Source organism: Perognathus longimembris, chromosome 12 (genome assembly GCF_023159225.1).
Source record: "Perognathus longimembris pacificus isolate PPM17 chromosome 12, ASM2315922v1, whole genome shotgun sequence".
NCBI lineage: Eukaryota > Metazoa > Chordata > Mammalia > Rodentia > Heteromyidae > Perognathus > Perognathus longimembris.
This window is the reverse complement of record NC_063172.1, coordinates 32,848,675-32,873,068: the sequence shown is the minus strand read 5'-3', so window position 1 is coordinate 32,873,068 and position 24,394 is coordinate 32,848,675. Positions and strand designations below refer to the sequence as shown.

Here is a 24,394-nt window from a genome sequence, read left to right as displayed (position 1 = left end):
ACTTATCATAAATATCTTGGGAACAGATAAAGAAAATTATAAAAACCTTTTATCAGGCTGGGAATGTGCTTAGTGGTAGAGTGCTTGCCTAGCACACATGAAGCCCTGAGTTCGATTCCTCAGCACCACATAAACTGAAAAAGCTAGAAGTGGCACTGAGGCTCAAGTGTTAGAGTTCTACCCTTGAGCAAAAAAGAAACTCAGGCCCTGAGATCAAGTCCCAGGACTAAAAACAAAACAAAACAAAACTTTATATTTAGCTCACAGGTAAGCATTTGTGAGCATGTGAAATGCAGGTTCTACATGTTCAATAAAATTATTTTTTTGTGGCAAATATTGGGTGCTTGCTACATGTACTAGGTAGCCAATGTAACTACTTCCCTGCTTGCTATACATCCCTTCCCTCCCCTAAGCTCCACACTATCAGTGTTATCACCAAAGTAAACAGTTTGCCAGGTTACTACTAAGTGAGAATAGTGCTATAATTATATGCTGTGAAAACGTAATGGGATGCTAACTGGTCAAGGAGGCAGCAAAGGTATTAGAGAAACTTATTACATGCAATGTTAGGTAGCTATAGGAGTCGTCATTTTCAGAAGTGATGTGATTTAATTAGATGTTACAGAATATTTTGAACAAGGAAAAGCTTGGTTCCAACTACCAGCCTCTTGTCATTCTTTCATCCATATTGTAAAGTACCATGAAGGAGTGATGCTACCTACCTAGGTTGCAAAGTGTTAGATATGGGCACTATACTAAATTGCCACAAGATGGCAGTGCAATCAATAAGCATAGATTTCCTCCATCTCCAAAATATTTTATTCAGTGAGGTTGTTGAATTTTTTGTTCATAAAAATTGTATTTCTTTCATCATCATCACCATCATCATTATCATCATCATCATCATCATCATCATCATCATCAGTAGTAGTAGTAGTAGTAGTCCTGGGGCTGGGGACTCAGGGCCTGAGCACTGTCCCTGGCTTCCTTTTGCTCAAAGCTAGCACTCTACCTCTTGAGCCACAGTGCCACTTCTGGCTTTTTCTGTTTATGTGGTGCTGAGGAATCGAACCCAGGGTTTCATGCATGCTAGGCAAGCAAGCACTTTATTGCTAAGCCACATTCCCAGTCCCTGAATTGTATTTCTTTTAAAAAGAAATCTCAAAGCAATGGACTGCATCAATTTGTTTTTGTGTGGCCTTTATGAAAATAATCATCTTTAGTAAAACATTAGAGGGCATTTTTTTCCCACTGTAGCTCTTCTAATTTCCTATACTATAATAGGGGTCATAGGAGTAGGCCCAAATTTTAGAGGGGAAGAATTCATGACCTACTAGAATAATGAGAAAGCGGGGAAGGCATGAGAAAACATTTTAAACTGTCATGAAGGAGGAGAATACAATTAGGTACTGCGGTTTACTATTAGCATAAACAGAAAAAACTTGAATAATTGCACATGAACCTAGCAAATGTACAATTCTTATCATAACAATGTTTGCTAGAAGTGGGCCAGTGAATGGTTTATGCCTGTAATCCTACTTATTCAAGAAGCTGAAATCTGGGGGTTGGGGGCTCAAAGGCAGCCAGGGCAGAAAAGTCCGTGAGACTCTTATCTCCAATTAGCCACCAAAAAATCTAGAAGTGGAGCTGTGACTCAAGTGGTAGAGCATTAGACTTAAACACAAAAGCGTAGGGACAGTGTCCAGGCCCTGAGTTCAAGCCCCAGGTACACACACACACACACACACACACACACACACACACACTTGATCACCATCTCATTTGTGAAAATTTCCTTGATCTAAAATTAAGCACTTGCGGGGCATCATAGTGTTGGCACAGCTGTATTGACAACTTCTTGGAAGACTAAAGCAGAAAGGATCACTTCAGTCCATGAATTAGAGAACAGCCTGGGCAGCATAGTGAGGGCTCGTCTCCAGAACAAAAGAAGAAACAACAACAACCAAAAACAGGTGGCTCACGCTGGTAATCCTAACTAATCAGGAAGCTTAGATCAGTTTTAGATGCTATCCCAGTCAGAGAAATATGAGATGCAATTTCCAAAAAAAGCAAGCAATAAGCAGGAAGCCTGACTCAAGTGGTTAACACAGCCACAGAGAACGAAGGAGAGTGCAAGGCCTTGAGTTCAAGCCCCAGTCAGTACCCGCACACGTGTGCACACACTAACACACAAAGAGGATGAATAGTCCAGAGAAGTAGCTGAAAAGTTGGAAATCACCGTCTGAGTCGAACGTCCAGGTGGCAGACAGTAAGGGAACTCCTGTGGAGAGGAGATAGGTGGAAGGAAATCTCAGAAATAGCCCAGGGACAACCTACCTCTCTTTCAATAAGACGTTGAGGTTGCCAGCTTCAAACCCAGACGTCTCCCGTAGCAACCGGAGGAGGTGCAGCCTGGCGATTAGTCCCGCCCCCTTCTTTCCAATTCCGACGACTATTGGTCCGGAGGCGCAGGGCGGTGACTCCCTCTCGTCTGGTGGGACCGCCATTTTGAGTAGCGTGAGTTGTGTGGACGTTCTGAGCGCTGCCGCCCGCTTTGCGGGTTCCTCCGACCACAGGCCCGGGTCCGCGTCCGAGCGTCAGGTTGGAGTCGGGAAACGCCTCTGGGGGCAGCGGCGGCGGGGGCAGGATGAGCGCGGAGGCGGCGGACCGGGAGGCGGCCACCTCCAGCCGGCCCTGCACCCCGCCGCAGACCTGCTGGTTCGAGTTCCTGCTGGAGGAGTCGCTGCTGGAGAAGCATCTACGCAAACCGTGCCCAGGTGAGGTGGCGCCCGGCCTGCGGGGCGGGGCGGGGCAGGCAGGGACGGAGCGGAGGCCGAGGCGGGGGCCGTGGGCCGGGGCCACCCGCCTACCCGCGCTTTCGGCCCGCCGCGCTCTGGGCTCGCCCGGCCCTTGTCTGGGTCCTGGCAGCCGCCGAAGCTTCGGCCTCTAGGGCGCGGCGGGTGCGGGGCTCTAACCCGCCCCGCGCCGGGCCGGGATGTCTCCGTGGAGGGCCGGAGGAAACCTCCAGACAAAGACTTTTCCATCCTCTGGTGTGTTGTTTATTGCTGGGAATTCATCCCCGGAGGTCGGGGCTTGCAGTGGCTCGGATCTAGGAGTCCTCTCCTTAGAGAACTCAGGGTTGTTTAAATTTAGGGAGATGGTATAGCTGCTATCGCCGTTGCTTCCTGGGCTTATCTAAAGTTGGGCTGTGTGCAAATCTATTTTAGAAACGGTCGTACCACTTAATGGACTCCTAAGATCCGATTTCACTGCATTCTACTGGGAAAGGGAGAATTAAAAAAAAATCATCTCTGCAAAGAGGTAAACTTGGAAAGGTCACTTCTATAGCTTAGCATTTTTGCTGAGTTCGAAGTCAAATATATGCATTGTTCAGCCTCATTGACGGGCACGGTAGGACACTGGGAAGTGGGAAAGTTAGGTCATTAAGGTGGTCAGTTTTATCACCTGATTCTTGTCCTTTTGGTTCATTCCTTTAACACATTTGTTGAGTTGATTACAGAGTGCCAATCACTGCTTAATAGTTCACATCATTTACTTCGCTTAATTAAGTCTACAAAATGTGTGAGGTAGGTGATATTACACTTTTCCATTGGAGGAAACAGGTGCAGAGAGGTAATTTAATGGAGGTCTCCTAATTAAGTGTGAAAACAATTCTACAGACTACATCTCTCTCAACTAATTGGCCTTGGTCCCTTGCTGAACTGGGAATCTATATAACTGTTAGGTTCTTCCCTAGAGGTGCTCTGTTCTGCACTTTTTAACTCAGGGCCTGGGTGCTCTCCCTGAGCTTTTTGGCTCAAGGCTAGTGCTCTCCCACTTTGAGCCATAACTCTACTTTTGGTTTTCTGGGGGTAAATTGGAGAAAAGAGTCTCACCGACCGATTTTTCTGCCTTGGCTTGCTTCAAACTGTGATTTTCAGATCTCAGCCTTCAGAGTAGCTAGGATTATAGATGTGAGTCATAGGTGCCTGGCCTGCACTAATTATTTCTCCATCCTTTCTGCTCTTCCAGATCACCCCCTTTGACTCTGGAGCCAGTTCTTCTGACTCTTTATACATTTTATGATTAAAACTTAAGAATGTCTTTTCTTTCTCAATCCTAGATCCTGCTCCGGTTCAACTTATAGTTCAGTTTTTGGAACAGGCTTCCAAACCTTCAGTCAATGAACAAAACCAAGTTCAACCGCCACCTGATAACAAGAGAAATCGAATTTTAAAGCTTCTTGCTCTTAAGGTTGCTGCACACTTGAAGTGGGATCTAGATATATTAGAGAAAAGGTATAAAGATTTTACGTGAAATGTCATTTGGAATACTATTTAGCTATCTTGGTTTATTTCTGAATGTTTTTGTGATATTGGACTTTAGAATGAGAATTTTTTTGTATGTTCTTAGCAAAATATGCAAGTATTGTCCAAAAGGTCTAAGCATTTAAAACTAGGCATGCCTATAGTAACCAATGCTTGGGAGGCTGAGGCACACGGATCCTTTGTTCTTAGGAAATTAAGAGCACAGACTAGGCAGCATAGAGATTTATTAAAAAGCAAACCAGGGCTGGGAATATGGCCTAGTGGCAAGAGTGCTTGCCTCGTATACATGAGGCCCTGGGTTCAATTCCCCAGCACCACATATACAGAAAATGGCCAGAAGTGGCGCTGTGGCCCAAGTGGTAGAGTGCTAGCCTTGAGCAAAAAGAAGCCAGGGACAGTGACCAGGCCCTGAGTCCAAGGCCCAGGACTGGCCAAAAAAAAAAAAAAAAAAAAAAAAAAAAGCAAACCAGCCATTTGAAAGTTAGATGAACTTAAGTATGCTTTAAGCTATGGACTTCATGTTAGTAGTAATAAACCAGCTTATTGTTACCTTTGATGTAGAAACTAGAGAAAATCCACACCTAAATTATTTTAAAATGTTTCAGTGAATTTATATGTCTGAATAAAATAAATATTAGTGTTGTGTGGTACTATGATTTGTTGTTGAATAAATCAGTTAATTTTACTAGTAATAAAATTTACTGTCTCCCAGTCCACTAAAAATAATGGATTTAAATTAGTGTTTCTTTGCTTTAAAACAAAAACTTCAGGGCTGTGGTTAGCAAATGATTTGCTTTCATTTCCTTTCTCTCACAATTAAAAAAAATACATTATAGGAAATATGTAAAAATCTGGAAAAGGGAAATAATTTGGAAGAGCAGTAGCTTTTTATGTAATTGTTCTTTTTCTTCCTATGCTTTTATTTTTTGCAGGGCTAAGTTGAACCCAAAGCTAGGTAAGCAGTCTAGGCATGCAGTCTACTGCTAAAGCCATAACCCAGTCCTTCTCATATTTTTAAACAAAGTTATACTGCTTCTGATTAGTTTTTGTAATAATATTCTCCTACTGGTATACTGGTGTACAGTTTTTCACTGTTATAAATCACAATGCCTTACATATCTTTACCTATGAACTTTATTTCGAATTATATCTTTTGGTTAGATTAAGTTGTTGGATCATGTGGCCTAATAATTTTTAAGGTACATGACACATTTTATGAAATTTTATTCCAAGACAGTTCATCCAGAGTATTTTCCTCTTTATTCCTCAGGACCTTACGTAGGCTAGGCAAGTGCTCTACCAATGAACTATTTTTTTTTAAGTCTAGGGCTTGAATTCAGGGCCTTGTTCCCTTTGACATTTTTGCTCACAACAGTAGTACTCTGCCGTTGGAGCCACACTTCCTGTCTAGCTATTTTGCTAGTCAATTTGAATACAGTCTGGAACTTTTTCTCCTCAGGCCTATTTTTGTGTGTTTTTTTTTTTTTTTTTTTTTTTTGGCCAGTCCTGGGCCTTGGACTCAGGGCCTGAGCACTGTCCCTGGCTTCTTCCCGCTCAAGGCTAGCACTCTGCCACTTGAGCCACAGCGCCGCTTCTGGCCGTTTTCTGTATATGTGGTGCTGGGGAATCGAACCTAGGGCCTCGTGTATCCGAGGCAGGCACTCTTGCCACTAGGCTATATCCCCAGCCCTCCTCAGGCCTATTTTGAGCCATAATCCTCATTACTCAGCCTCAACCTCTTGAATATCACTAGCTCTGTCTGAGATGCTCTTGGCTTTTTTGAAAGAGAATTTCACTGTGCAACCCAGGCTGGTCTTTGAATCTCCTCTATTCTCCTTCTACTTCACAAATTCTGGGACCATGCCACCATGCTGTGCTTCTGAGAGTTTATACTTTCACTAGTACTATTTTAAAAGCTTAAAAAAGTTTTTTAAACCATAGATTCTCCAGCATTGAAGAATTTTTGTTTTTTTTTTGCCAGTCCTGGGGCTTGAATTCTGGGCCTGACCCCTGTCCCTGGCTTCTTTTTTGCTCAAGGCTAGCATTCTACCACTTGAGCCACAGCGCCACTTTTGGCTTTTTCTATATATGTATGGTGATGAGGAATCAAACCCAGGACTTCATGTATATGAGGCGAGCACTCTACCACTTGGCCATATTCCTAACCCCTAAAGAATTTTTTTTAAAAGTTGCTTTTTAATCTAAGGGAGAAATTGTGTATTAATAAACTGTGAATTAATGATTTCAAATCCCAGTACCATAAAAAAAAAGGAAATAAGGAGTAACAATGTGTACAAAGTAGTATGGCAGATATGAGACAATTGGAATATTGAACATTGATAGGGTTTTTGTTTTCTTTAGCTCTAAGGATTGAACGTGGCCTCACACATGCTGGGCAAGTGTTGTGCCACTGTTCTGCAACCCAAGCCCTCTAATTGAGTATTTGATCATAACCAAATTAGTCTTAAGATGTGACATTAATACTGTGGTTATTTATAGAGTTAATTTTTGCTACGCATGGAGGTACACATCTATAATGTTAGCACTTGGGAAGCTTCATAGGAGCATCAAAAGTTGGAAAATATATGTTTATAATTGTAGCAACTCAGGAGGCTGAGATCTGAAGATTGTAGCTCAAAGTTCAGCCCAGCAAGCAGGAAAGTCTGTGAGATTGTTATCTCCAATTAACCACCAAAAAACTGAAAGTGGAATTGTAGTTCCAGTGGTAGACTAGCTAGTGTTGAGCACAAAAGCTCAGGGACAGCACCCAGGCCCTGAGTTCAAGTCCTAGGACAGACAGACAGACAGACAGACAGACAGATACATACATGTACAAGCTGGAAGCCAGCAGGGTGCTGGTGGTTCATGCCTAATGTCCTAGCTACTCAGTGGACTTTGTATCTGAACAAAATAAGGAACAAAATCTGAGTTTCTAAGCTAGCCCTGGCAAACAAATCTGGGATGAGATTATCTCCAGTTAATCCAGCAAAAATCCAGAACTAGAGGTGTGGCTTCAGTGGTAGAGTGCTGGCCTTGAGGGAGAAAAGCTCTGTAAGAATGAGAGGCCCTGAATTCAAGCTTCAGAGCAGGCACCCTTCTCCCTCCAAAAAAAAAGTTGGATGCCAGTCTGGGATACATAGATAGCAAAAGGTTTATTAGAAAAGAATTTTTTTTTGGGGGGGGTATAATCTGAAATATTTAAAATTCCATAAGAGTAGAAATTAGAAATAAGATTAGTTATCAGTTGCTAATTGTTGAAGGTAGATGATGGAGACTTTATGTAATTTTTTTTTCTTTTTAGGATTGGGTTTTTGTAGCTCAGTCTAGCCTTGTCTTTCTGCTCAGCCTTTTTGGTGCTGGCATTGTAAGCTTGTGCCATCATGCCCAGCTCAGTGTATTACCTGCTTTTGCGCTAACATGCAAACATGTTACCTTTTATTTCTACCTTTTAAGTTTATCTGTTCCAGTACTGAACATGCTACTAAATGAGTTGCTGTGCATCAGTAAAGTTCCTCCTGGTACAAAGCATGTAGACATGGATCTTGCTACTTTACCTCCAACCACTGCCATGGCTATCCTTCTCTACAATCGATGGTAAAGTTTTTCATAAACTCAGAATTGTGTTGGGCAACATCTCCTTAATTGCACTGTTCTTGGCTCTTAAGGGTATACTTGTAAGGGTCCCTTTTTGTCCTATGCATCTTTCAGAGGATTTTGGGAACTGATACTCTTTTGTCAGGGGGGAAATTTTGTGAAAAGCATACAGCTAAGGGTGTGGCTGATATATTTATTTATTACAACATATCAAGCTTAAGGTACTTTATAATACTTGTAAGAGTACTTGAAAAATAATTAAAGTGACATTTATTAATTTTTTCCTTGTCTTTCATTCAGGGCAATTAGGACAATTGTTCAAAGTAGCTTTCCTGTCAAACAAGCAAAACCTGGGCCCCCTCAGTTAAGTGTGTAAGTTGGCTGATAATGAACTTTATTTGGCATTTCTTCAGAATTTTAAATTATGCAAGTTTTTTGTTTTGTCAGTCCTGGGGCTTGAACTCAGGGCCTGGGCACTGTCTCTGAGATTTTTTGCTCAAGGCTGGTAGTGCTCTACCACTTTGAGCCACAGTAGTTCTTAGAGTGGTTAATTGGAGATAAAGAGTTTCAGACTTTCCTGCCTAGTCGGGTTCCCAGCTGTGATCCTCAAATCTCATTCTCCTGAAGCTGGGATTACAGGTATGAACCACTGGCACCCAAGTATATATTATACTAAGGATTTTTTTTTTTAATGCAACACAAATGAGAAACTACCGTAAATTAATGAGCATCACAATATAATACATACAAGAATGGAAACGTCACAGTGAAATCCCCAGCTATAACTAATGAATACTAATAAAAACTATCTGGGCACTAGTTGCTCACACCTGTAATCCTAGCTACTCAGGAGACTGTGATCTGAGGATCACAGTTCAAAGCGAGGCCAAGTAAAGTCCCCTTGAGGCTTTTTTTTTTGCCAGTCCTGTGGCTTGAACTCAGGACCTGAGCACTGTCCCTGGCTTCCTTTTGCTCAAAGCTACCACTCTGCCACTTGAGCCACAGTGCCACTTCCGGCTTTTTTTTTTTTTTTTTTTTTTGGCCAGTCCTGGGCCTTGGACTCAGGGCCTGAGCACTGTCCCTGGCTTCTTTTTGCTCAAGGCTAGCACTCAGCCACTTGACCCACAGCGCCACTTCTGGCCATTTTCTGTATATGTGGTGCTGGGGAATCGAACCCAGGGCTTCATGTATACAAAGCAAGCACTCTTGCCACTAGGCCATAGTCCCAGCCCAACTTCCGGCCTTTTCTATGTATGTGGTGCTGAGGAATCAAACCTAGGGCTTCATGTATACAGGGTGAGCACTTTACCACTAGGCCATATTCCCAGCCCCCCTTCAGACTCTTTCTCTCCAATAAACTACTCAGAAAAGGCCTGAAGTGACTATGGCTGAAATGGTAAGAGCACTAGCCTTGAGCCACGGTAGCTTAGGGACATTGCGTAGACCCTGAGTTCAAGCCCCAGGACGAGCACAAAAACAACAAAAATGATAATTCACTTATGTTCTTAAATTTAGAATTTTTGTTTTGAGAACAGCATTTCAATAATTTTTAATCATTTCTCTTATAGTATGAATCAGATGCAACAAGAAAAAGAACTAACAGAAAACATTTTAAAAGTGGTATGTATTGAAGTTACTGTCACATTTCAGGGACACAGTTTTTTTTTTTCTTCTTAAATTCTATTTGTGAATCCAGCAAAATAATTTCTTTTTTTTTTTTGCCAGTCCTGGGCTTGAACTCAGGGCTTGAGCACTGTCCCTGGCTTCTTCTTGCTCCGGCTACCACTCTGCCACTTGAGTCACAGCGCCACTTCTGTTCATTTTCTATATATGTGGTGCTTAGGAATCGAACCCAGGGCTTCCTGTATATGAGGCAAAAATTCTTGCCACTAGGCCATATTCCCATCCCCAGCAAAATAATTTCTATAAAATAAAACAGCAAGATATTTAAATAGGGTGGGCTGTATCTCTTTTCAGGGGTATTTGGTTTTTTGTGGGTTTTTTTTTTTTTTTTTTTTTTTTTTTTTGGCTAGTCCTGGGGCTTGGACTCAGGGCCTGAGCACTGTCCCTGGCTTCCTTTTGCTCAAGGCTAGCACTCTGCCACTTGAGCCACAGTGCCACTTCTGGCCATTTTCTGTATATGTGGTACTGGGGAATTGAACCCAGGGCCTCATGTATACGAGGCAGGCACTCTTGCCACTAGGCCATATCCCCAGCCCTTTTGTGGTTTTTTTTGACAAATTTCAAAAAAATTATACACACTCAAGAGGGACACATTTTTTTTTATTAAATTTTGTTGACAAGGTGTTATGCAAAAGAGGTACAGTTACAGTAAGTACATTTCTTGTGATATCTTACACCCTCGTTTTTCTTTTCCCTTCCCTAGATCAGGTAGGCATATATATACAATACCCAGTGTACTAAAAACATATACAGTAGCCACGTGGCATATGCCAAAGGAAATTCACCTAGAACTTTAAATATAATGTCAACAATAGAGTTTGCTTATCCTTGTCTTATATGATCATATGTACATAGCTGTTGAGCTGTTGTGATCCACTGAGAGGTCTATTTTAGACCTTTTTATGTTGAGTGGTTGTTTGGTTTTAGTTATATAATGTAAGGTGGCTGACCCAAACCTGTGGAAATACCATTTGACAAGAAGTTTTTTTTTTTTTTTTTTTGGCCAGTCCTGGGCCTTGGACTCAGGGCCTGAGTCCTGTCCTTGGCTTCTTTTTGCTCAAGGCTAGCACTCCGCCACTTGAGCCACAGCGCCGCTTCTGGCCGTTTTCTGTATATGTGGTGCTGGGGAATCGAACCTAGGGCCTCGTGTGTCCGAGGCAGGCCCTCTTTGCCACTAGGCTATATCCCCAGCCCTGACAAGAAGTTTTTTGTTTCACAGACCTGGTCTCTACTGTTCCCCCCCCCGCCCCACCCCACCCCTTAACAGTCATATCAAGGAGACCATGCCCCTTTGTTCTCTGTGTTCTAGGCTTGTCTTGCTCAACATTATTTGTTCAAGTTCTGACCATTTCCCTGAAAATACCAATATTTCACCATTCCTAATCGCTATGTAGTATTCCATTGTGTATAGGTACCACATTTTTTGGATTCATTCATCTGTAGAGGGGCATCTGGGTTGTTTCCATATTTTGGCTATTGCGAATTGTGCAGCGATAAACATGGATGTGCAAATGTCTTTATGATATCCTGAGACCTGTTGTTCAGGATAGATGTCTAGGAATGGTATAGCTGGGTCATAGGATATGTCTATGCTGAGTTTTTTGAGGAACCCTCATATTGTTCTCCAAAGTGGTTGTACTAATTTGCACTCCCACCAACAGTGGAGAAGGGTTCCTGTTTCCCCGCATCCCCTCCAGCATTTGTTGTTGCCTGGTCTTTTTGCCCAGGCGAGCCAGAACCTTGATCTCTCATGTGTATGCTTCCTGAGTAGGTAGGATGACAGCTCCATGCTATCACATCTGGCTTCTCCTTCCCTTCCCTTACCCCTTCCTTACTCCTTCTCCTCCATCCTTCCCTCTCTCTTTTCCTTCCTTCCTCTTTCCCTTCTTCCCTCTCTCTTTTTCAGTTGAGATGGGGCATAATACCTTTTTGCCTGAGTATTGGCCTGCAACCCATTTTTCTTCATTTCAGCATCCTGAGTAGCTAGGATTACAGGTGTGAGCTACCAGTGCTCTGCCTTTGTTTTTAGTTTTAGACTATAGGTAATGTCATATTCTAAATTGTACAAGTTTTCAACTCTAATGATAGATTGTTTTATCACCAGTATTTCAAGATACCTTTAACATATATAAGAAATTGAATTTCAGGTGATTATATTCTTTTGGATTTTCTAAAAATTCTACAATAAACATGTTTTATATATTATATTTTTCTTCTGGACATTGCATCTCAAGTCAATCCTAGTTACTTGGGAGACAGAGATTGAGTGAAATTGGCTTTAGGCTGGCCTGGACAAAATTTGATGAGATTCCAAATCAGCCTATGTCCGGTGGGGAAGCACAATGGTTGGATGCTATGACTTGTGCCCACTATCCCCAGCCTCATGGGGAAGCACAAGTAGAAGGGTCACAGTTCAGACTTACTTGGTCATAAAGCAGGAGCTATCTCAAAAATACCTTATTAATGTGAAAGAGTGAAAGGGGAAGTGAAGTTGGTTAGGATATAGTGTATAGATGTGATTATATACATGTGTGGCAGTGTCTCAAAGAAACTCATATAGGTAAGGGTGGTTTTTTTCCTTTAAAGCCAGTGCCTGGGGGCTGTTCTTTAGTTTTGTTTTTTCCCCCTCTCAAACCTCTACTTCTGTTTTTTTGCTGGTTAAAATAAATCTTAGGGACTTTCCTGCCCTGGCTGGCTTTGAACCACAATCCTTAGATCTCAGCCTTCTGAAGATCACAGATGTGAGCTACTAGTGCTCACCTCATCATCAAATTTTTAACAATTTCATTGTTATTGTAAAGGTGTTGTACAGTGGGGTTATAGTTACACAAGTCAGGTATTGAGTACATTTCTTTTAGAACAGTGTTACCTCTTGTTTTCTCCTAGTTTTCCTTTTTTCTTTTTGTGCTTGTTTTAGGGTGTGAACAGTCTTGGGGCTTAAACTCAGGGCCTGGAGGCTGTCTCTGAGCTTTTTTACTTAAGGCTAGTGCTCCACCCCTTGAGTCACAGCCCCACTCCAGCTTTTTTTTTTTAAGTGACTAATTGGAAATAGGAGTCTCAAAGTCTTGCTGCCTTTGAACCACCATCCTCAGATCTCAGCCTCCTGAATAGCTAGGATTACAGGTGTGAGCCATCAGTGCCTGGCTTCCTTGAGTTTGTTTTTGCTCAAGGATAGCACTCTACCACTTGAGCGACAGCTACATATCTGGCTTTTTTGACAGCTAATTGGAGATAGTTTCTAACTAACCCTCATTATCTCCAATTAACCCTCAAAAAGTGTGATGTTACACACTTGTATTGCTAGCTCTTAGTAGGGTAAAATAGGAATACATCAAGTTTGAGGCCAGCTTGAGCTACATAATGATCTCTTAAATTATTTTTCTTTATTCTTTTTGTTTTTGAAAAAGCAATTTTTCCTGTGTTTAATGCTTTCTAATTTTGCAGTAGGAACTTAGGTGTTTTTTGTTTGTTTTCGTCCTCAATTTCTGGCTTTTTGGTGGTTAGAGATAAGTCTCATAGATTCTGCCTGGGCTGACTTGGAACTGTGATACTGAGATCTCAGCTTCCTGAGTATAGCTAGTGTTAACAGGCATAAGCCACTGGCAGAACTTACTCTTTTTCCTTTTCTTTTTTTTTTTTTTTTTTTGGCCAGTCCTGGGCCTTGGACTCCGGGCCTGAGCACTGTCCCTGGCTTCTTTTTGCTCAAGGCTAGCACTCTGCCACTTGAGCCATAGTGCCACTTCTGGCCGTGTTCTATATATGTGGTGCTGGGGAATCAAACCCAGGGCTTCATGTATACGAGGCAAGCGCTCTTGTCACTAGGCCATATTCCCAGCCCCCTGCACTGTTCTTGTACCTCTTTGTGCTCAAAAGGCTAGCACTTTACCATTTGAGCTATAATGCCACTTTTGGTTTTTGAGTGGTTACTTGGAGATAAGAGTCTAATGGGGACTTCTCTGCTGGGACTGGCTTTGAACTGTGATCCTCAGATCTCAGCCTCCTGAGTTACTAGAACAGCCATGAGCCACTGGTTCCTTTGCTTTGTTGACTTAAAAAAAACACAAAACTAGCTCATTACACTAAGCTACTGACTATACTATATATATGTGTGTATATATGTATTTTTGGTTAGTATAATCAATGACTGTATTTGTATTTTGTTTATTGAATTTTTACAGCTAAAAGAACAAGCTGCTGATTCTATTTTGGTACTAGAGGCAGCCCTAAAATTAAACAAGGATCTTTATGTTCACACGATGAGAACTCTAGATTTATTGTCCATGGAACCAGGCATGGTAAATGGAGAAACTGAGAGCTCTACCGCTGGATTGAAAATCAAAACTGAGGAAATGCAGTGCCAGGTATTTATTTCTGTAGTTAATCAATGCATGGGAACATTTTCTGAAAATGTTTATTATCCTATTAATTTTGAATTAGAATTTTTTTCTGCTTTTGCCTGTGATTCAAACTCAGTACAATTTTTATAAAACTTCTCTTCAGGTTTTTGTAAAGCCAATGAAAGGAACGTTTCATGTGATCTGTTGTCTTTTTGTGTGTTTGTATGCATGCCAGTATTGGGCATTGAACTAAGGGCCTGGGCACTATCCCTTATCTCTGTTGGCACCATACCACTTAAGCCATACGTCCTCTTCTAGTTATTTGCAGGTTACTTGAAAATAAGTGTCTCATGGACTTTTCTGCCTGGTCTGGCGTTGAACCTTGGTCTTAAGGTCTCAGCCGCCTGAGTAGCTAGGAGTAAAAGCATGAGCCACCAGTGCCCACCTAGATTTAATTATCTTTGAAATAGCTTCCCAAATGTATTTAGGAGACAAGAATTTAAGTATTAAATGTAAGTAAATATATAGCTGATTTGCAGTTTATTCATTTAATTATAAACCTAACTAGACCAAAAACAATTCCCCCAAAACTGTTATCTAGGCCCTTAGGTAAAGTATCTAGTTTTTCAAGGATCTCCTCTAACTTTGGGCTCTAGTTCCTTGATGTGTATTGCCAAATACTATTTTATGTTCAGTCCTTCTTTTTCCTTAATAGATTATAGACTAAAGTCTCTTTTATATTCTGCAGCTTGCTTTCTAGCACAGAACCGTGGGTATTTTAGGTTTCTAGTGAGGGCTGGGAATGTGGCTTAGGGGTAGAGTGTTTGCCTAGCATGCACAGAACCCTAGGTTCGATTCCTCAGCACCACATAAACAGAAAAACCCGGAAGTTGTTCTGTGGCTCAAGTGGTAGAATGCTAGCCTTGAGCAAAAGAAGCACTGGGGGACAGTGCACAGGCCCTGAGTTCAGAAGGCCCCAGGTTCAGGCCCCAGGACTGGCCAAAAAAAACGAGGGGGAGAGGCATTAGATTACAATTTTAAATGATACGCTTTTTCCTTAATTTTATAAAGTGTCATAGCTTCTTTCATCATTTCCCATTCTGGAAAGGATGGAAATAGTTAAGACAGTGTTCAAAATAGAATTTTTCAAATTAGTTGTCTCTAAAGCTGAAGGTAATTTATTTTTGCAAGACTAATGAGGTATTGATACTAGGTAACTTGATGAAGCTTGTATATAGGTACTAGAATATAGTCTTTAAGAATCTGTTTAGGGCTGGGAATATGGCCTAGTGGCAAGAGCGCTTGCCTCCTACACATGAAGCTCTCGGTTCGATTCCCCAGCACCACATATATGGGAAACGGCCAGAAGGGGCGCTGTGGCTCAGGTGGCAGAGTGCTAGCCTTGAGCGGGAAGAAGCCAGGGACAGTGCTCAGGCCCTGAGTCCAAGGCCCAGGTCTGGCCAAAAGAAAAAAAAAAAAAAAGAATCTGTTTAAAGGATATTAACTGTAACACTTCTAGTTTTCACAATATGGTAGTTGACAAAACCTAAAGATTTAGATATGGGGGGGGGTGGTGGTGTGTGTGTGCGTGTGCGTGTGCGTGTGCGTGTGCGTGTGCGTGTGTGTGTGTGTGTGTGTGTGTGTGTGTCCGTCCCCGTCCGTCCCTCCCTCCCCTGAGGCTTGAATTCTGAGCCTTCCTGTCTGAAATTTTTAACTCAAGACTAGCACTCTTGCCGCAGGAGCCACAGCTCCACTTTCAGCTTTTTTAGTGGATAATTGGCGATAAGAGTCTTAGAGACTTTAATCCCCAAGCTGGCTTCAAACCATGATCCTTAGCTCTAAGCCTTTTGAGGAGCTAGGATTACAGGTGTGACCCATCAGCACCCAGCAGTAGATATTCTTAATTACACAACTTTTTTTGAGTGGCAAATTATTGGTTATACTTATTTCTTGGCATGATAATGGTTAAGTATATCTTTACTAAAATGTATTTAAGACTATAAAGAAAAATAGTTAAAACTTTTCCCCATAAAAATCAAATGTTTCTGGGCTGGGGATTTGGCCTAGTGGCAAGAATGCCTGCCTCATATACATGAGGCCCTGGGTTTGATTCCCCAGCACCACATATACAGAAAATGGCCAGAAGTGGCACTGTGGCTCAAGTGGCAGAGTGCTAGCCTTGAGCAAAAAGAAGCCAGGGACAGTGCTCAGGCCCTGAGTCCAAGCCCCAGGACTGGCAAAAAATAAAAAAATTAAATAAAAAAATTAAGAGGTGTCAATAGATAACAAAAACATGACAATGCTAAAGATCAGAAATATTTGTTGTTTTTTTTTTTGCCAGTCCTGGGACTCAGGGCCTGAACACTGTCCTGAGTTTCTTTTGCTCAAGGATAGCACTCTACCACTTGAGCCACTGCACTACTTAGGCTTTTTCTGTTTATATGGTACGTAGGAACCTAACCCAGGGATTCATGTATGCTAGGCAAGCAGTTTACCACTAAGCCACAGTCGCATCCACCTTGACTAAGTATAGAATGTTAACTCTATTAGTGACTATCATTTACTATAATAAGAGAATAACTTATTTATTAATTTATTTTTTTGTTCAATCATGGCTTGAACTCTGGGCCTGGGGACTGTCCCTGAGCTCTTCAGCTCAAGGCTAATGCTCTACCACATGAGTCACAGGGCCACTTTCAGTTTTCTAGTGGTTGATTGGAGATAGAGTCTCATGGACTTTCCTGCTCAGTGTGGCTTTTCACTTTGATCCTCAGATCTCAGCCTCCTGAGTAGCTAGGATTACAGACATGAGTCACTGGTACCCAGCTGAGAAGACCTTTTTTTTTTTGGATGTGTATTTCTCTGTCTTTTTGCCTGGAAAGAGGAATTATATTTAACGGTAGAGTATGTGTGTGTTACATATTTATTGCTCCTTTTGTACCCCTTCGGTCCTGATGCCTTCTAGAATGAAAACCTGACAAAGTGGACTAAATAATGCAAAGCACTGTTGTAGGTGCTGATGAGAATTAACCTGATTTGGTGAAGAGGACAGAGCTATATCCAGAAAGTTTAGTAGTAGAGTATACTGACTACTGAGGACTGTCCTAGATTAGCATTTTTTATTATTTATTTATTTATTTTTTGCCAGTCCTGGGCCTTGGACTCAGGGCCTGAGCACTGTCCCTGGCTTCTTTTTGCTCAAGGCTAGTACTCTGCCACTTGAGCCACAGGGCCACTTCTGGCCATTTTCTGTATATGTGGTGCTGGGGAATCAAACCCAGGGCTTCATGTATACCAGGCAAGCTCTCTTGCCACTAGGCCATATTCCCAGCCCCTAGATTAGCAATTTTGAAATGTAAGTATCTGTTGGCTAAGGCTGGTTTGGTATAAGTGGAAGTAAAGTGTGTGGAATGAAGCTCATTTTTAGGATCTTGTGTGACTTGGGAAATGGAGAAGTCTGGTAGTACTAAAAGAGGACAATAGAGAGGTTTGGAGAGAAAATAGGCCAGATTTAGAGATCTCAGGCCAAGGAGTTTCTACTTTGTTCTCTTTTTTTTTTTTGGGGGGGGGAATAATTGGAAGTACTTAGCAAAGTCAGTTCAAGAAGACTGAGAGTGTAGGTACCACAGCGGTAGGCTGTCACCTGCACCAAGACAAACAACCCACAACTGATGTTTCAGCCATGTGGAGACAGAGCATGAGACAAGATTATTGAGAAATCTAGGAATCTAGGTTCAAACCTAGAATCTCCTAATTCATTTTGTGCTTTTCTTGTTGTGTTCTGTACTTTAGTAGTCTCTAAATCACCAACTTGAGTAATTTCAAAATCATCTTTGAGGTTTGTATTTAGTGAATCTAGGCATCTATCTTAAGAAAATGTTCTTGGAAAAATAATCAAATCCTACAACCAGAAAAAGATAACTAGAAAAGTACTATAATTTTGTAGTTTATAATTTAAAAGTCTTCATTTACTATAGTTATGATAGGATTTGTTGCCCTTCCTCTTTGGTGGGGGCTCCCAGTATCTGTATTTCTATGTTAGAAGAATTTCCTCCCTGTAGAAACTTTGGTGGGAAGTTGAACCTGCTTGTCACAAAAGAAACTGAAAGCTCTGTAACTGGTTTTCTCCAGTCTTAGACAGTTTGAGTGCAGGTATGCTACAGATAGACTTTCAGCTAAATCTGTTGTGGAAGATTGCAGTAACAGTGAAAGTTTAAGTACAGTTTATTGGGGCAGCATTTGTAGAATGTAGCTACTCCTTCCAGTGACTAATGCTGGTGGCTGCAGTCAACTAAGCTGTGGTACTTCTCTTAGCCCAGTTTTATTTCTTTCTTGTCATTTCTTCTTTTTGCCTCTTTAGTTTCCCTCACCAAATTCCTTGGCTTTCCCAATAATCCTGTAGTTACATGAAATCTCAGCAATAAGCCAGTATTTTTTCCTTTCTTAAATTATAATTAGTTTCTGTTGCATTGCCTAGTAAAATGTTTTTTTAAACCCTTGCTTATTTCCCTTCTGTTTTCCTGCCATAGAGATAATTTTAAGTTTTTGTCTGTTCATAAAAAGTGATTAAATAGTTATTTGTTATCATTTCAGGTGTGCTATGATTTGGGTGCAGCATACTTTCAACAAGGCTCCACAAATTCAGCTGTCTATGAAAATGCCAGAGAAAAATTTTTCAGAACCAAAGAACTAATTGCAGAGGTAAATAGTAATTTTTTGGCTTTAATTTTAATGAAGATAGAAACCAATATGTTTAGGGTAAGGGAGGAAACTCCTTGATTTTAAAAAAAAGTGCCTTTTGCATGCACAAGGGCCTGGGTTCAGTTCCTAGCACCAAAATCTAAAACAAAATGATGTTCAGTACAATAAATTTAGGAATTTAAAAAGTACTGAAAATGAATTTTTTTCTTTTAAGTCCTGTTGTGAGGCTTGAAGTCAGGGCCTGGGTGCTGTCCCTGAGCTCTTTTGCTCAAGGCCAGTGCTCTACCACTTTGAATCACAGTCCCACTTCTGGTGTTCTGGTAGTTATTTGAAGATAAGAGTCTCACAGATTTTTCTTCCTGGGCTGGCTGTGAACCATGATCCTAACATCTCAGCCTCCTGAGTAGTTAGGATTATAGATGTGAGCCATCCAACTGAAAACTGATTTAAAGAAAAAAAAATATATATAATATTACCACTTGGAAATAACCTTTTGGGGGGCCAGTCCTGGGCCTTAGACTCAGGGCCTGAGCACTGTCCCTGGCTTCTTTTTTGCTCAGGGCTAGCACTTTGCCACTTGAGCCACAGCGCCACTTTCAGCTTTTTCTATATATATGGTGCTGAGGAATTGAACCCAGGGCTTCATGTATACGAGGCAAGCACTTTACCACTAGGCCATATTCCCAGCCCCCCCACCCCCGGTTATTTTTTAATAAGAGTCTTGTGCTTATGCCCAAGCTGGTCTGGACCATGTATGGTCCTCCTGTTTCTGCTTCCTATGAAGCTAGAATGTTAGGTGAACCCCTAGTCTGGACTAAACCCACCTATTATGAGTTGAAGATGGGTTCTCAAGAACTTTTTGCCTTGAACCACAATCTCTTTTCCAGCTTGACTTTTTGTCTTTTATATTTATTTGTCTATGTCTTTATTTATTATTGTGTCAGTCCTGGGGCTTGAACTCAGGGCCTGCATGTGGTTCCTGAGCTGTTGTAAGCAAGGCTAATGCTCTGTCATTTGAGCTACAGCTCCACTTCTTTCTTTTTGATGGTTAATTGGAATCTCATGGACTTTCCTGATCAGCCTGTCTTTGAACTCAGGTCCTCAGATATTAGACTTTTAAGTAGGTAGGATTATAAGTATGAACCACTATACCTTAGTCTTGCCCCTTATTTTTGGAGGTGACATCTCATAGACTTTCTGACCCAACTGGAATGTAATTTTGTGTGTGTGTGTGTCCGTGTGTCCATGTGTCCACGTGTGTCCCTTAGAGCTTAAACTCAGGGACTCAGCCCTGCCCCTAAAGTTTTTTGCTCAAAGCTAGCACTCTGCCACTTGAGCCACAGCTCTGCTTCTGGCTTTTTGGCAGTTAGAGATAAGAATCTCACAGACTTTTTTGACTAGGCTGGCTTCCAGTGCCAGTCCTCAGATCTCTGTTTCCTGAGTAGCTAGGATTACAGATGTTAGCCACTAGCACCTGGCTTGGAGTAGAATCTTTATTCTCCAGATCTTAGCCTACTGAGTAGCTAAGAGTAAAAGCGTGAGCCACTAGCATCTAACCATTTCCAGCTTTCTGCTTGTTAGAGATAAGTCTCATGGATTTGTCCTCTGAATTGGCTTCTAGCCAGCATCTTCAGTAACTCAGCCACCTGAATAAATAGGTTTTATAGGCATAAGCTACCAGTGTCTGGCTAATGCTTATTTTTTTGTGTGTTGGTTCTGCAGTTTGAACTCAGGTCCTGAGCACCATCTCTGAGCTTTTTTGCTCAAGGATAGCATCTACCACCTAAGTCACAGGTCCAGTTTCACCTTTTTTTGATGTTTAATTGGAGACAAGAGTCTCACAGACCTTTCTGCCTGAGCTGACTTCAAACCACGATCTTCAGGTCTTGAGTATCTAGGATTACAGGCATGAGCCACTGGTGCCAGCCAACATTGTTTTTAATAGCGTTCTTGGTTAATGTCTTACTTGTCATACTTAGAATGATAATGTTCATTTTTTATTTTGGTCTTAAAACTCTGGATTAGGGGTTGGTGTAAACTGTTATGGAAGTGATATAGTTTTGGATTGGCAGGCCTTTTTTGGAAATGATCGGACAATAAATGATGGTTTAGATTTTGTGGGTCACATTGATTCTCTGTTAGATATTCTTTTTTGTTTTCAATCTTAAAAATCTTACCTCTGAGCAGTAGTTTTCTCTAAACATTTAACCTTCATTTTTTTGTACTTCCTCCAGTTTTGAAATTTTTATTATCATTTTCTTGTTCTGTTAAAATACACTAAGTGGGTAGACTATTGTTTCTGTTTCATTAATGGATAATGGTATATAACTCTTACTTTGCAGATAGGTTCATTATCTCTTCATTGTACCATAGATGAGAAGCGGTTAGCTGGCTATTGTCAAGCATGTGATGTTCTTGTACCTTCTTCTGATAGCAGCTCTCAACAGTTGACTCCATATAGTCAAGTTCATATTTGTTTGAGATCTGGCAATTATCAGGTAAGATGTGTGATGGGAATCCAAAGGTATAGTTGAAAAGTTTTAGAAGCCAAACTAACTTTAAATTCCCACACGTTTACCTATTGTGTGATTTGAGGCAAGTCATATACCTTCAGATTGCTGAAAAAATGATAGTAATTATGATTCAGAATGATATGAAAAAAATTAGTGAGAAATTCTGCTTAGTTATACTAATGTCCTTTATTATTGGCAAATTTTTTTCTGAGTTTACTTGGATTCATTTTGTGTTTACACCAAGGTGTTAAAAGAAAAAAAAGCACTGAGTACAATTACAAAAGGTGTTAAAAGAAAAGAAAACATTGAGTACAGTTACAAAAGCAATTGGCTATGTAATTATAGGCTTAAAAAATTAGTCAACCTAGAATATCCAAATTCGCAATTCCACCTTAGTGGTTCCAGCTTTGTAGAATGGCAAATGGTAGGGCGTTGTCTAGATAGTTGTTTTTCTTTCCTTTCTTTGTGCTAGATGCTCACTCTTGAGCAGGATTGCTGATAGAAGTTCTAAATGCCTCTTGCCAGTGTGTGCAGCCATCCTATTCTTCTACTTCCACTAGTACTTCCTTCCTCTGTACTATGTCCCCCTAACACACTGTTGAAGGATTGCCAGACTCTGATGGTTGATGATGGTTGATGCCAGCAATCCTAACTACTCAGGAGGCTGAGATCTTAGGATTGTGGTTTGAATCCAGCCAGAGCAGTAAAGCCCAAGAGACTTTGCTCAAGTGGTAGACTGCTAGCCTTGATAATACCATTTTTTTTTGAGTGAACGTAGTTTGTCTTATCTTAAATTATTCTTTAGGAAAGACTTGTTAATTTTTGTTGTTGTTGTTGGTACTGGAGCTTGAACTCAGATTGTCACACTCACTTGGCATTTTTGCTCAAGGCTAGAGTGCTGCCATCAATTTGACTCACACTTTTGGCTTCCTTCTTGCTGGTTAATTGGAGATAAGGTTCTCATAGTTTTGGCTTCCCAAGTTGGCTTCCAGTCTTCATCCTCAGATCTCAACTTCCTTAGTAGCTAGGAATATGGTCATGAGCAACTGCTCCCAACTTACTTTTTCTTTTGTTTGCTAATATTGTGTCAGGGCCTCATGCTCACTTAACTCTGGTGCTGAGCTGGCACTTGGGCTATGCTTTTTGTTCGTTATTTTGGAGATGGAGTGTCACTGACTTTTCTGCCTGGCTGACTTTGAATTATTTTCCTCTGCTTTCTGTGTAGCTAGGATTACAGACACAAGGCATTAATGCTTGGATCTCTCACTTTCACTTAGCTTAGCTTTTTTGCTCACTGCTAGCACTCTGAACCACACTTCCAGTCCTGCTTATTAATTGGGCACTATGTTGAAAATGAACTATACAACTTGTAGGTAGGATAGGAGGGAAAAATTGGTAGAGAGTAGGAAAAGGGGTGACATTGTCCAAAGGGAAATGTACTCTTTGCCTGACTTATGTAATGGTAGCCCTTCTGTTTTCAGTATTTTTTTTTAACCACAGCCCCATTTCTAGCCTTTTCTGTTTACACGGTACTGAAGAATTGAACCCAGGGCTTCATGCATGTTAGGCAAGTGCTGTACCACTAAGCCCCATTCCCAGTCCTGTTTATAGTATTATCTTTCTTGCTTTCTTCCCCCCCTCCCCCCCGCCAGTCCTACGGTTTGAACTCAGGGCTTAGGTGCTGCTGAGCCTCTCTGCTCAAGGCTAGTGCTCTATCACTTGAGTCATAGGGCCACTTTCAGCCTTTTCTGAGTAGTTTATTGGAGATAAGAATCTCATGGACTTTCCTGCCAGTGCTAGCTTTTAGGTGCAGTCTTCAGATCTGAGCCTGATTACAGGTATGAGCCACCAGTGACCAGCTGTTTTTATTATTTTCTAAAAAAAGAAGATAGAATCTCATGGACTATTTTGCCTAGGCTGGCTTTTAACATTGACTCTCATATCTCAGTCTCCTGACTACTAGAATTACAGACATGAGCCACCAGTGCCTGGCTGCTTTGATAGTTTATGGTTTTCTTTAACTTGGATTTTCCAGTCACTTCCAAGGATTCTTTACTGGTTGCAATTTTAATGTGTTCTAGGAGGTAATACAGATCTTCATGGATGATAACTTAACCTTCAGTTTACCTGTCCAGTTCCGGCAGTCAGTACTAAGAGAACTCTTTCAGAGAGCTCAACAAGGGTAAGTAACTTGAAAACTACATTTTGACTTTTGAATAAAAGAATAAGTGCTTTATAAAAAAAACATCCTAATTATCTAAAAATCTTTGACATTACTTTCACTTTGTTCATATAAGGGAAATTTATATAGTTAGTGGAGACATTTTAAGTTGTCTGGTCTCTTTTTAAAATGCTTGGGAAGGAGAAGTTCAGAGAAAAATTCCATTTTGTTGCCTAATTTGTAACTATATCAGCCATTATAAATTTAAAATTTGTTCTCATTTTTTTCCCTGAGTTAGTAAAAACCATAAAATCTTAACCTCTCAAGAATAAAAGACAAAAATAACACTGGTGGATCTGTTTCTGTTTTTTTTATAGAAATGAAGCTCTAGATGAAATCTGTTTTAAAGTCTGTGCGTGCAACACAGTCCGTGATATGTTAGAAGGTAGAACAATTAGTGTTCAGTTTAACCAACTATTTCTCAGACCAAATAAAGAAAAGATTGATTTTCTTCTTGAGGTAAGATGTTTTCCCTCTTTGATCTATAATACTGTTTTATGTTTACCAATGACCAAATCTATTATGACCTTTCTGCCTTCATCGTACTTGGATTTTTCTTGCAGCTGTCACACTAATGATAGGTTGTACTCTTCTGTTTTGTCTTATTTTCTTATTATTACTTTGCTGGAGTAATGGTATAAGCCACCAAACAACACTCTGTCTTTGAGCTCTTTTGCTCAGTGGTAGTGCTTTATCACTTGTGCCACAGCTTTACTTTAAATTTTTGGTGGTTCATTAGAGATAAGAATCTATGGACTTTCCTACCCAGGCTGGCTTTGCACCTGATCTTCAGATCTCAGCCTCCTGAGTAGCTAGGATTACAGGCATGAGCCACCAGTGCCCAGCCACAGTTGACCTTTTAAAGTATACAATTTGTGGCTCAAGTGGTAGAGCACTACCCTTGAGCAAAAGAAGCTCAGGGACAGTGCCCAGGCCCTGCGTTCAAGCCCCAGGACTGGCAAAAAAAAAAAAAAAAAAAAAACAGCAACAAAATAACGTGTACAATTTAGTTGCTTT

The 24,394-nt window shown here is 41.0% G+C and overlaps 1 protein-coding gene across 2 annotated transcripts in view; it reads left to right on the top strand.

Annotated features, from left to right (window-relative positions):
- Nucleotides 1-2,505: 2,505 nt before the first annotated feature.
- The window catches only part of Ints8 (integrator complex subunit 8), a 53,765-nt gene continuing 31,876 nt past the window's right edge, over nt 2,506-24,394 (top strand). For both annotated transcript variants that reach the window (XR_007212843.1, XM_048359156.1), the window contains exons 1-10: nt 2,506-2,777; nt 4,124-4,298; nt 7,782-7,922; nt 8,223-8,294; nt 9,491-9,542; nt 13,784-13,966; nt 18,536-18,643; nt 20,986-21,141; nt 23,238-23,338; nt 23,695-23,836. Coding sequence is in view for 1 of the 2 variants with exons in the window: in XM_048359156.1 (XP_048215113.1) it covers nt 2,648-2,777; nt 4,124-4,298; nt 7,782-7,922; nt 8,223-8,294; nt 9,491-9,542; nt 13,784-13,966; nt 18,536-18,643; nt 20,986-21,141; nt 23,238-23,338; nt 23,695-23,836 (1,260 nt within the window). In the remaining variant the exon portion in view is untranslated. The remainder of the gene's footprint in view (nt 2,778-4,123; nt 4,299-7,781; nt 7,923-8,222; nt 8,295-9,490; nt 9,543-13,783; nt 13,967-18,535; nt 18,644-20,985; nt 21,142-23,237; nt 23,339-23,694; nt 23,837-24,394) is intronic.